Here is a 13474-nt window from a genome sequence, read left to right as displayed (position 1 = left end):
ACAATACTCCACAAACTTTTACACAAATGTAGAAAGCTGTTGTAGAATCCAATTATTATATTTTTTTTTTATTTTTAAGAACATCAATAGCCTAAATCTCAATTAGAAAATTTTGAATACTATAAACAGATTTTGACTATGCTTATAGATAAAAATAAAAATAAAAATAAAATCCCAAAAAAAGAAGAAACAGTTACAAAAATTGTTTTAAAAATCAAGATATTTGTGGCTTAGGCTCCATTTATTTGGACGTAAAACATTCTTCAAGAAATTTTTTTTTTTTTTTTTTTTTTTTCTGGTATTTGGTTGTCATAAAATATTTACAAAGAAAAAAAATATTAAAAATTAACAAAAAAATTTATTTAAAAATTTTCGACAAGTTATTTTACATGCTCCGCCCGATGGACTTGACCTCAATCTAGACCTTTGTCAAATACTGACAAAAGAAAATAAAAAAATATTTTACCTGAAAAACAAAAATATTTTTCAAAAAATATATTTTACGTTGAAACAAACGTAGCTTTAGTTATAATTTTTTTACTTTCCAAAGTGAATGGTGAAAATTCGACTTCCCAAATAAACAAATTATGTATGTAACTTAACTTGAACGTGCAAGGACACCTAAACGTGCAAGGACAGATACAAGGCTTCTTGAATTTGACTCAAGTGCCTGATTTGAATATAACCCAAAAGAACTTAAAAGGAAAAGATCATCTTGGATCAACTCATCAGATTGAACTTGATTAAAAAAATTATGCCTTGAGTTGAAGTCATGTTTACCATTCAACTTGCTTAAGATGCCCAAGTTTCTTTCCTATATTACACATTTATCGAATTCCCATAGCTTTAGTGATTTTAATTTCACGAATGGCATATGTAAGCTTTCAAGCATGTGACGTAATCGCGTGTTGGGGTTAACAAAAGCAGAATAACAAAATACAGGGCTTAATGTCACGGGCCTAGAGATTTGGCGCAGCGGCACGGCCCGTGCGGCACCAAGGCGTTGCTTCAGCTCGCGCAAGCGCCCTGGTCAGCCACCACGACCTGCCCTCCCAAGGATACATGCTGACTGGTTTCGGCCTGCCATGGCCTCGTCAGGGGAACGGCTCCAGCTCCCGACCAGTTTGTGCAGGGATGGCCAACTCCCTTCTTCATAGTCAAGTCCACGACCAGCGACAAGCACCTCGAACTGAACCGAGTCGACCTGCCTGAACTCTGAAGAGGTACCATCCTGTGCTCCTGCACGCCCCTTCCCTGGAACCATTCCCAGTCAAACTCTGCTCTTTGCCAACCAGCATGCGTGTCTTCCATCCTCCAAGCGTCTTAGGAATCACTTCGTGACATTCTCCCCCACCCAAATCCTGCGACGTCCTCGTCGCAGTGCGGCGCTTCACTACTGCGTCCACTCCCTTCCAAAGTCTGCCTCCATGCGGTATGCTCGCCTTCCCACCATCGCTTCCTTGTGCAGCTCCCTGCACTGCACTCGCCCAATGATAGGCCTCGGACCAAGGGGACGTCCACTCCTCAAGGACGTGACTCTTCTCCGTCATGCCGCCTCCGCGACATCCCGAGCAAGCAATGGCCTTCTGCCGACTTGATGCTCGCCCTTCACCATGGTTTGCATCACCCAAGGACTAAGCACGAACTTTGGTGCGCGCGGCCCTCCGGCCCTTCAATGCGCAACTTCAACGGACGCCTCTTCCTGGGGAGATGGAGGCTCTCCCCCCCAACTGCATTGATTCCTCCACATCGACGCAACTTCAATGCACCGTCTTCATTCTCTGACCCCTCCCGGACCGACAAGGGGGCACCCCACCGTGCTTTACCCCAAGTCCTGCTCTGATACCATTTGTCACGGGCCTAGAGATTTGGCGCAGCGGCACGGCCCGTGCGGCACCAAGGCGTTGCTTCAGCTCGCGCAAGCGCCCTGGTCAGCCACCACGACCTGCCCTCCCAAGGATACATGCTGACTGGTTTCGGCCTGCCATGGCCTCGTCAGGGGAACGGCTCCAGCTCCCGACCAGTTTGTGCAGGGATGGCCAACTCCCTTCTTCATAGTCAAGTCCACGACCAGCGACAAGCACCTCGAACTGAACCGAGTCGACCTGCCTGAACTCTGAAGAGGTACCATCCTGTGCTCCTGCACGCCCCTTCCCTGGAACCATTCCCAGTCAAACTCTGCTCTTTGCCAACCAGCATGCGTGTCTTCCATCCTCCAAGCGTCTTAGGAATCACTTCGTGACATTAAGCTCTCAAAAAATAAAAATAAAAAATAAAAAATAACGTTTAGGTATGCTCAACAAACATCATCCAAATTATAATACAGCATAAAATGAAATATCGTATGTAATATCAACATCCAAAACAAGTTCCTAACGACTATCAAAGCTTTATACACGTTAAAGAAGCCATTCCTGTAAGCCTTTTGTGACTGTGTTTTTGGCACCAAGCATCATACGAAACCAAAATTTCCCTGCTAGAATCCTGGAAAAACTGCTTTACATCAAAGTTTCTGTTTCTTACAAGGCATCATTAAGCTACCTTTCCCTCCCTTCTATTTCACTCAATGCTCATCTACGTCGTTACTTATAAATGCACCAGCTTCTCACAATCAACTACCACCACAAATTAAGCACCATGGAGATTACGGTGGAAAATGAGGAATCTCGGAATCACGGTGACCAAAAGCTCCCTCTCCTGCAAGACATACCCCTACCTGAAGCAGAAGAGAAAACCCTCATACAGAGAGCCATTAGCCAAACATTTCAGAGCACGGCTCATTTAGCCAATCTTTTACCTACTGGATCGGTTCTTGCATTCCAACTTTTGTCACCTATTTTCACAAACCAAGGCGAGTGTGACTGGGTCAGCCGGTCCTTGACTGCTGGGCTGATAGCTCTCTGTGGGCTGTCATGTTTTCTATTGTGCTTCACCGACAGCTTCAAGGACAAGAATGGGAATGTTTGTTATGGGTTTGCCACATTCCGGGGGTTGTGGCTCATTGATTGCTCAGCAAATCTACCACCAGAAAATGATGCCAAGTACCGGCTGCAAGTTATGGATTTTATACATGCCTTCGTGTCAATACTGGTTTTCGGAGCTGTTGCACTCTTTGATCAAGATGTGGTGAACTGCTTCTACCCTATGCCATCAGACGAGACCAAAGAGCTCCTCACAGCAATGCCAGTCGGGATAGGGGTCATTTGCAGTATGTTGTTTGTTGTGTTCCCTACCAAACGCCACGGAATTGGTTTTCCCCTCACTGCTAATTAGAATTTTGTGTGTGTATAGTTCCATTCATCTTGTCATTGTAAGACTTTTCTCAAGTGTCTGAATTATTCTTCCTCCTAAGTTGAGAAATAAGACATTACCCTGCAACCAAACCACTATATTAGTCAGATGTAGCCAGTCCATGCCCTGAAAGCATCACTGTGGAGAATGACAACATTGATATGATGGTGCAAGGTGATAAGCTGGTGTAGTTGTACGAAAGAATGTGCACTTTTTACAACAGTAACTAAAATTCAGAATCTTTGCAAATTACAAAAAGAATGTAAACTTTTTTACACCAGGAACTAATATTCAGGATCTTTGCAGTGGAATTCAAGAATTAATTCACAAATTTGAGAAGAAAATAGAAGCTAGTGCTAAACAAAACAAGAACCTCCTACAATAATAAATAAAGACAATTTTAAAAGAGGAAAACCAAATAACATTAAGGGAGACAGAGAGGCATATGTTTCTATTTTAGGATGAATAGGAAGCCTTCAAAAATATAAAGAAACGACATTTATGAAAATTTTGTTTTCTTAAACAAACACTTTTAAGTACTCTGAGATTTGTGAACAGGTATATTGGTGTCTTAATCTAAAGAATGGGTTGGGAGAGCTTGGGAGCTCTCAACCCAACCCAAATTATTGTTGTTGGGCCGTTGGGAGCTTTCAAACCCCAATTATTTATTGGGCTTTGAGTAAATTATTTGTTGAATTTTGAGTAAATTATTTTATTTATAAATAATTTGAAACACGTACGTTGATACCTTTTAGTTCTAATAATACAAATTCGTTTACATTTTTGTTCCGAGAAGAGTTTATTGCATTGTGATTTCAGGCCCAAGTACGAATTCAGTTTTAATGAACTAAATATAGGCCTATGACACTTTTAAAAGCTAGATCAACATTCTTAGGGCTTTAGCGGTCCTATAAATCAACGAAATTAGGAAGCATGAATACAGTAGATCAACATTCTTAGGTTTAAGCAGCCTACCAATCACAGGATATGAATATAACAAGTTGGGTACGGAGATAAGAAAATTTTAAAACAAAACTTATAAAAATAATAATTTATATTTTTGTATATACAAAAATAATAATATTTTTTAACAACTATACAATGATATTATTATTAAAAAAATCTACATTTTAATATTTAAAATTTGTTAAAAATGTATTTAAGAAGCATTGGTTAAATACATTGGATACATGTTTGAAATATCTTAGAATTAAGTATTTGTGTTAAAAATAAATAAATATATATATTTTAAAATTATAAATATATTTAGTAAAATTTGAACACATTCTTATAACTATTTAAAAAGTAACACAATACAAGTCTGTCAGTCTTGTATAATTATTTACGCTAGCTAGCAAGAAAACAACTTTATCTCTTATCGAGTAGGTGAACAACTGACCTCTGGCCCCATAACTTGTTTATAATAGAACATTTAATATTGAGTTGCTTTGTTTGGTATTAAGTTTCATAAGAGTTACTAATCTTTAAAGGAAATCAAATTGTTAACCAATTCCTCTAACAACTCCATCAGTCAGCGACTGCACAACCATTAAATTGTCAAAATATTCAAAACTCAAATCATGACGTGTGATTTATTGTAACAATAGAAACTATAAATTTGTTAAGCCTCTATGGAGCATTACAGAAACAAAGAAAACTATCATGTTTTATCATTGTTTAAAATATTGGGAAGAATAAACATTATTCAGTTTTCTAGCTGGTAGAATATTGGGGGATTTGTTGTGTCTGTGTCTGTGTCCGTGTCTGTGTCCCCTCTTTTAATTTGTCAAGATAAAAATAAAATAAATATTAGGAAGAGTAATGTTTTTAAGAAGGTATCATAAGCAAGTATAAAATCTTTAACCAAGGTCGAACACTAATCCAAGACGAGCTTATTCTTAGCTTGGGTTATACTCAAAAATGTGTTTCTTATTTTAGTTTTGCTACTTTCTCTTCTTTTTTTTTGGGTAATTGTTTTGCCACTCAATTTCAAGAGTACCATCACTATACATTTCACCCAAAAAAAAAAAGAGAAAAAGAAAAAAAGTCAACAGTATGATGAGAATCTCATTAAAGATATTTATCTTTGTAATGTTCTCAAAGATTAAGAAACAACATCAACATATATGGGGCCTTTGGTAGTCTAACTTTGTTCCTTTCGCAACATTGAAACTAGAAGAGAAATTAGTATGCTCTAAATTTCACAAGTATTATTTATTGATATCATTTGATTTCTTGATTTTTGTCCACTATCCCACTGAGACTGATTGTTGAGCCCCATCAGAACAATGGGTCCTCTGTATAACACAAGATAGTCCCTTTCAATGAAGCCAATCATTCCATATCCTGAAACCCACCCTAAAAGGATCTAGAGAGAGAAAAATAGAGATGTTGATGATGATGAATTCTCTCATATCAGATGCAATAAAAGCTAGCCACTCCTTACACACACACACATAAATATATATATATATATATAGCTTTTTGGAAAGCTCATTTTGCACAAATATGTATGTTGATAGGATGTGAGCCTTAAGAGATCATGGCAATGTATACTTCCCTTTAGCCTAAATCAGCCTCAACCTTGTATTCATTCTAGTACCAAATGTTTGATTGCCTGACCTTTCCTCAATTGAAGGACTGCCTCTCAAAAGCCAAAAGTATCAATGATGACATATTCCCATGATATATATATATATATATATTACATGCCACATTAAGAGTGTTCCTATTTTGCAATATTTTAGTATTTATTATATATTACTATTCAGTATCATTTTTAATTATTTATTTATTGTCTTCACCTACCACAAGAACCCTCCTAATACAAGATATTTGAATAGAGTAAAAGGATTCATCTTTTAACCATGTTCTCACCATAGTGATTCTGTATGGTCTAAGTTAGATTATTGCAATGTAAACTTCAAAAAGGTAAGCTACTTTAGAAAAACCAGGGCCAAATTTTGTGTGTGACTTTTTATTTTATTCAGTGGAAAATATTATTCTCTACAATAAAAATGATTTACTGTTAATCTTCAATCTTGAGTGCCAGATGATCCCCAGAGAGAGAGAGAGAGACAGTTGAAAAGCAAATGAAAAAAAAAAATTTAAAATATGATAATATTGAATTCATCATCCCTTTTTATTTAAAAAGTTGATTACTTTATGTTGGTTCACCCTCTCTAGAAGTTGAAAAATTAAATTAAATTAAATTAAATTACTAACACCTTGATAGGTCCCTTTGGAGAATCAACCATTAAGTCCATCACAATCATGAGTTGCTAACTCGATAACAAAATTTGGAATCTCAGTTTCTATATAAATGCACTTTATTTTCTTTTCTTTTTTTAATTAAATGACAAATTATCTCTAATACTTAATCTCAAATTAAAGACAAATCTCATTTTACTTTCAAAGCGAAATGCATTATAAAAAAAATAAAAAATAAAAAACAAGTCATCCTCCCACTTTCTTCTGCCCAAAAATGACCCCTTAGCACAGGGTGACCTACATAGCTATACAGCTGTATGTACTATGTATATGCCTGTATGGTTTCTTTTTTGGTGTGTATTCATACCCTCAGGCCAGAGTCCACTTTTCATGATTCTATCAAGGAAACATATGTGCCAGAAGGGATAAGAGATACAACCACAAGCAACAAAATTCCAATGCAAAATGTGGCCACTGTCCATCTCCATCAATCACCTCCTCATCTGTTCCTTTCTTAAGGTTTGTTCTCATGGCAAATTTGTTACCTTTGGGCCTTGAGTAGACTTGACTCTCTCTATCAAGGTATTTTTCCTATTTTTTATTTGTTACAAAAAAACAAATGAGAGTTGTTTGCTTCTTTTAATATATATATATATATATATATATATATATACAACACACACTTTGGCAGTTTGCATCCAAATTCTAAGTCATGATGTAAAATGATTCATTGTTTTAGGCATCATCTTCGTGTTGAAGACCAATTTGTTGAATTCATATGGATTTAACATTTTATAATGGTTAATTTACAATAAACCCTTTTATGATTTGTCATAATTATACGACTTTCTATGTGATTCGAGAATTTACTAGAAGCTTTAGTAACAATGAAACCATCTTACACGGACTTTCTTTATGTGTGACGGACCGTTAAATATACTAACGGACTTAGTTAATTTACTGAAATGCCCTTAATTTTTTATTGACTGAAGTACCCCATATATATATATATATATATATATATATATATATAATAAAATTATCTTACACGGACCTCCCTTATGTGTGACGGACCGTCAAATACACTAACAGACCTGGTTAATTTATTAAAATGTCCTTAATTTTTTATGATAAATGACTGAAGTACCCTATCTATATATACACAGAGAGAGAGAGACAACATAAAAAAATAAATAAATCTCAAACTGTTTGGAGCCACCACCACCACCATCTACATACAAAAAACCACCAACCACCCTGGGCGCCACCGCGGTCACCGCCACCACCATCTCTGTTTTTCCTCCATCTTTGTTGTGTGTGTGTGTATATATTTGTTGTGTATGCGTATATTATGTAAAGTTAGAAAGTGAAGAGAGAGAGAGTGTGTGTATGTATGTGTGTGAGGTGGAGGAAGAGATTGTCGAAACAATTCGCCGGTCGGTGGAGGTTGGCAGCGGCAACGACGATTCATGAATTGAGTTTTCTTTAAGGTATGCATATATATATATATATATATATCCCAGCCCCCGCCCCGAGGAAAATTTCTACAACAACAAATCACAATAGCCAAACCCAATTGCAAATGTCATACCAACAAACCCAATCGTTCGCAGCCACCATTCCTTTTGCCGGAATCGCTCAGAATTAAAAGGACCTAAACTTCTCTCCGGTTGTCGTCCTCCTCACAGTCACTGTGTCTTCACCGTCAAAATTTTTGGTATTTGCTCGTCGATCAAAAGCTTGCCCGCTGATTCTATCATTGCCTGGAAGCTTTCATAATTCTACTTTTGCCGACTGTACAAGATATATATGTAAATTTATGCAGTACGGCCCTGTTTGTGGGTTGACTAATATAGAGAGAGAAAGTGATAAGAGAGGAGATAGATGAAGGGTAAAATGGGTATTTTACTTAATTTAGTACATGAAATCAGCATAATCCGTCATTGACATTGATTCTAGGGAGATCCGTGTAGATTAGTTTCATTTTTAAGTGAGATCCCAGTAAATTCCTAAACCAGATGAGAAAGATTCTTGTTAAGTATGGCAAAGTATAGGGAAAGTTTGTGTAAATTACCTTTTTATAATTTGCAAAATTAATACTAGTATTCTTTTGGGACCTTTTGATGATTAGCTGAACACCATGATAAGATAATTAGCTTAATTAGTGATGACAAAGTTTGGTTCCAATCACATGGATTTTTTCATTAATTAGGAGGCATTAGGTTAAATGGGGTCTCCAATCTCATTCACGTCACTCCCCCCCTGTTTCAGGTGATTAACATTTGAATGGTATGAAGCTTCTAATAAGCATTTCTCAACCAATTAGAGAAATGGTAATTAGGTGACCTGCCTAAAATTAAAATAAAGGAATACATATTAATTTCATGATGATTGTAAGTGAAGTTCTAGGAGTTAGATCATTGTCATCCGATTCTACGGTCATTTAATTAAAAATGTAAGTGTTCGGGCAACACAGTTGTTTTCTTGATTTGAACTCGCAAGAGTCGTTTTCTAGTGTTAGTATCCATTCCTGTGAAAGCATTAGTTAGTAGTAAACAGGCTTTTATGTGTTGGCAAATATGTGCCCCAAACACATCCTTAGTCTGGAAAAAAGAAAAGCAATAATAAATAAATAAAAAGGGATGTAAGAAGAAACCTTTTGTGACCTTTTGAAATCTACCACCACTAATCATTTACAAAGTATGAAAGGGAGGTGTTTGTGAGAAAAGAAGAGAAAGTTATACCATTAATATGACAAAAGAAAATTTTCCCACAAGAGTTGCAAGAATAGCTTTCCTCCACAAAAAGGGGTGAGAAAAGTGGGAGATGGTGGCATGGGAGAGAGGTGGGGTTGAACCATAAGATGACAATTATGAATGTGGTAAGGAACAGTCTCTAATGGGTTGGTGCCACCATTGCCTTTTTTTTTGTGCCTTCAGAGTTCAGACTTGAATGAATATATACAAGTGTATTAATATATATATATATATATACACACACACACATATATATAAAATAATGATCAATCAGTGTGTGTACTTGCCTCAAAGTTTGTAAAAGCCTTGAAACTTGATAGTGTGGTTCCACAGATCTTGATGTGGAGAGGACCACATAGGAGCTCCAGATTTCCAAAGATTTGTGTGTAGCCATATGTAATTGTTCTTTAGAATTTTAAACAATTGTTATAAAGAACTGGATCATCATTGGACTAGCTAGGAAGGTGCTTAGTTTTGCTACTTTATGGTTGGACCGCCTTTAGTTACATTAAGTAGACTCATCTTGTTTGGTTGACAGTACTCTAATTTGAAAAATAAAAGAAAAGTTCATATATATATATATATATATATCTCTCTGAGTCCTCTCTAGTCTCGGTCACTATATATTTTAATCAATTCTAAATTCAAGGCTCCGATTCAATAATCTAAAACATAACACCAGGCAATATATTTGTTAATGAAAACTTAAGGTCAAAAATGAAGTTTCAATCAAAAGAGTTGTAGAAGCATTCATGGATTTTGAAAACCTTTATGGGTTCGTATAGAATTTACCATACATACTACTTAAAAAAAAAAAAATTACCATACCTACAGCAGAGTAATAATATATAGTAATAAAAGTAATCATATTCACCTAAAAAGATGTTTATGGTGAAAGAATGATCTTTATTACTACGTCTCCTGAATTACGGTGAAAGCTTCAGCATTGACAATTATGTGATCATTGATTGTTCATCTACTTTAATTTATTTCGTGGTCACCGAATGGGTTGTTGAAAGAATTAATTATTGGTAACATTGAAGAAAGAAGGTAAGAACAACAATATATATTCAATTCTATTTAATCATGTCATGTACATCCCCAGCATGAATATTAATTTCCCGCTTATCATTTTTTACATTATACAATATTGATAAAAATTAATTTAACACAGAGGGTGAATTAATTTTAAGAGACTTTTAATTATAGTTAGAAAAAGAATGTGAGACCACAAGGATTATAATGAATAATTTCATCAATCATGACCTTTGATTTTACCCCGAAAAAAAGACTTTTTTGTACATTTATTCAACGACACTAGCGTGACCACACATCTACGACAAGGAACTGTAAAAAATAAAAAAACAAACATACTTGAGTAGCCATTATAGAATATGTAAGGTGAAAACCATGCAAATTTACTCATTTTATAGCAGCTTCCTGTTCAAGCACACATGCATGCTGTCTATCATATTATAAGTTTATAATTCATGCCAATGTCTACAATTCAACATCCTGCTCTCACTAGGTGAGACATAAATTTCTACCACTTGAGCAATGAGCATTTTGCCGGTGTCCCAATTTCAAATATACGCGGGGCTTAATTTATGATTTTTTATATATCCATATATATATCCGTGTTTCTTAAGTTTCAGTTAATAATTAAAATCTCTAAAATTTGTGTGATATATATAGAATATAACAATAAAATTATAAAATCTGTAAAATTTATGCATAAAGTCCATTTGTACTTCATCAGTTTGATCTAATTCACACAATCATGTACAATGAGAGTCGCTTTTACACTTCTAATACATTTTTATTCTCACGTTCTGCACACACTTTCACTCTCATTACAACAATTTAAAACTTAATTTTATCATATTTACTCTCTAATCCTCAAATTCACTATCACTCCCCATGAAATAGTTGTGCGCGTGTTTGTGCATGCTAGAAAAGGCTGCCTAAGTAATCAGAGTGGGTCAAACTCGAAGTTTTACTTATTTTCAAAGCTTCCACTGAATTTCATCATCACCCATCACATTGTATGTATGGATTGAAACTAGGGAAACGACTGCATTAAGTAATTGCGAGTGAGTCAAAATTGCATATATTTGGAATCTTTTGATTGAGTTGCTTTATTGGGAACGTTTGATCTGATGATATGAGTCAGACGCCTGGATTGCTTTGATAAGGAGAGATCATGATAAACCGGACAAAGTGCGTTGGCATAGTATAGTAACCCAACTCAATTCAAGTGTGACATGGACAAAGCCGTATGGGGTGTGCTGGCAACCTTAAAGCAAAAGTGGGGGAAATGGGCTCCAAAAAGAAGTGTTGGACAATCTTTGAAATATTTTGACTTCACGGTTGTTAATATTTGACCGATTCATTCAAATACATAATGAATTTTTAATTTGAATGGAGTATTGGTTTGGCATGATCTCCACCATCTGTACGAGGGGGATAATGGGATATCACGCATGGGTAGCCCAATTTTTGGTGGGGTCCAATGATGCGAATAATCACCTTAAAGTGTGAAACAAACAATCCACATGGAAATGAACTGATTTGTGCAACACCCTATTTATTGAATGCTTAAATTTACTTTGGACCCACTTAAACATGGTGCAAAATACAATTCCCAATCTTGGCCATCCCCGTGCTAGAAAACAAGCATGAGATCTTTAAATAGAAATAAAAATAAAAAAATTATTAAATGATCTTAAATTATTAATATTTAATGAATCGTTTAAATAAAGATGGTAAGGTTAAAAAAATAAATTTATAATTAGTTTACCAAATATTAAATAAACACTTCTCTAATATATTTTGGACATTTAGTTGACACTAAATATTCCGTATTTGATACATTCTACATTCTAAATTTCTAATAGCACGAATTTCTTATAATGTGAGACTCCATGGCAACATATTGTTACAATATTTACCATATATGTCTTTCCCAATATAAAATAGAGCTCTACAGCTGATTAAACAAAATAAAGTAAAAATAAATAAATAAAAAAAGAGAGAAAAATAAAGAAAAAAGATATATCGGCCTCCAAAATTGAAAAATTATGCCACTTGTGAGGTCCATGACTTCTAAAGACCCAAACCAATGCATTGGAAAGTTCCACTCATATTCCAACGGAATATTATATTCACCCATAGAAATGATCTTTTTTGCCTACTTTCTTAGGAAAATTATGAGGCTAAAAGCAAAAAAACTCTAAATAATTTGATTTTGATTCATAAAATAAATAAATAAATAAAAACTAATATTTTCTTTATCACGAGCTTCAACAATTCACTATTAGGCTTTGTTTGCCACGGCTATGTTCTTACCTTATTTACCGAAATTGTGATAGCTTGTGCTACTGCGGAAACCAAACGTGACCTATGAGACCCCGAACACAACAAAAATTTAACTCTTCTGCATCACCATACTCGCATTCAAAAATTTTGCGGGGAAATAGAATCCCGTGGATTAATGGGGATTGAAATCATCGAGAAAGTGTGGGAAAAAGGAAATTTTGGAATAATGTGACAGCTTTTACTACTGTTTTCTTTGACTTGTTTGGTTATGCACATACCTCCTTTTGTTACTATTTTTTAATTTCGTTGTCCTCATTCTCTCTCTGCATCATACTCACATTCTCACTATTCACTCTACAGCACATGCAATTATTCATATGTATTTCTCTCTCTATACCAACCTTGTTTTCTCTCTCTAAAATTACAAGATTGTTGGGTTTGAGATTTCCAATCCGCGACAATGCAATGGACCGACCATCTGAGTCAGGATCCTGAACGTAGATTTGATCGGATGGTTGGGAGGTCACTGTTTTCTTTGGCATTATGCACAAGTCCCATCAAGGAAACGACAAAACGCCAAACACATCGAATCTATCACTTGATTTGCCACGTGTACGGCTTGGGAAGAATTCCACAGCTTAATAAGTCTCAAGAGGTCCATTGTAGAAGTACTCCAATTCAAATACGAGTACTTCTATTTGAAATTTTGATACAATTTTACTTTTCCGAATTTAACCTTATTGAAGATAATTGCCCTCCCCTTAATTATGGACTCACGTCCTTATCAAGAGATATTGTATGATTTTATTTTAAGATAAGGTAATTCACATGTACTACAATATGGTATAACTACGGACAATTTTGCTTGGGAACAGTGAATGTTAAACATTTCTTTTTTT

General features: G+C 35.4%; 1 protein-coding gene across 1 annotated transcript; it reads left to right on the top strand.

Annotated features, from left to right (window-relative positions):
* Nucleotides 1-2626: 2626 nt before the first annotated feature.
* Nucleotides 2627-3595, top strand: LOC132269134 (protein DMP6-like). The gene has a single exon (XM_059770229.1). The coding sequence runs from the start codon at nt 2638-2640 to the stop codon at nt 3271-3273; it is 636 nt and encodes a 211-aa protein (XP_059626212.1). The 5' UTR covers nt 2627-2637; the 3' UTR covers nt 3274-3595.
* Nucleotides 3596-13474: the final 9879 nt, after the last annotated feature.

This window comes from Cornus florida, unplaced genomic scaffold (genome assembly GCF_030987335.1).
Source record: "Cornus florida cultivar Cherokee Brave unplaced genomic scaffold, ASM3098733v1 CherokeeBrave_3.0.0_Hap2_Chr01, whole genome shotgun sequence".
Classification (NCBI taxonomy): domain Eukaryota; kingdom Viridiplantae; phylum Streptophyta; class Magnoliopsida; order Cornales; family Cornaceae; genus Cornus; species Cornus florida.
Note: the sequence above shows the minus strand (reverse complement) of the source record. Positions and strands in the feature narration are given on the sequence as shown.

Coding starts and splice junctions, on each gene's coding strand:
- LOC132269134 (XM_059770229.1), top strand. CDS start 2,638: ATGGAGATTACGGTGGAAAATGAGGAATCTCGGAATCACGGTGACCAA.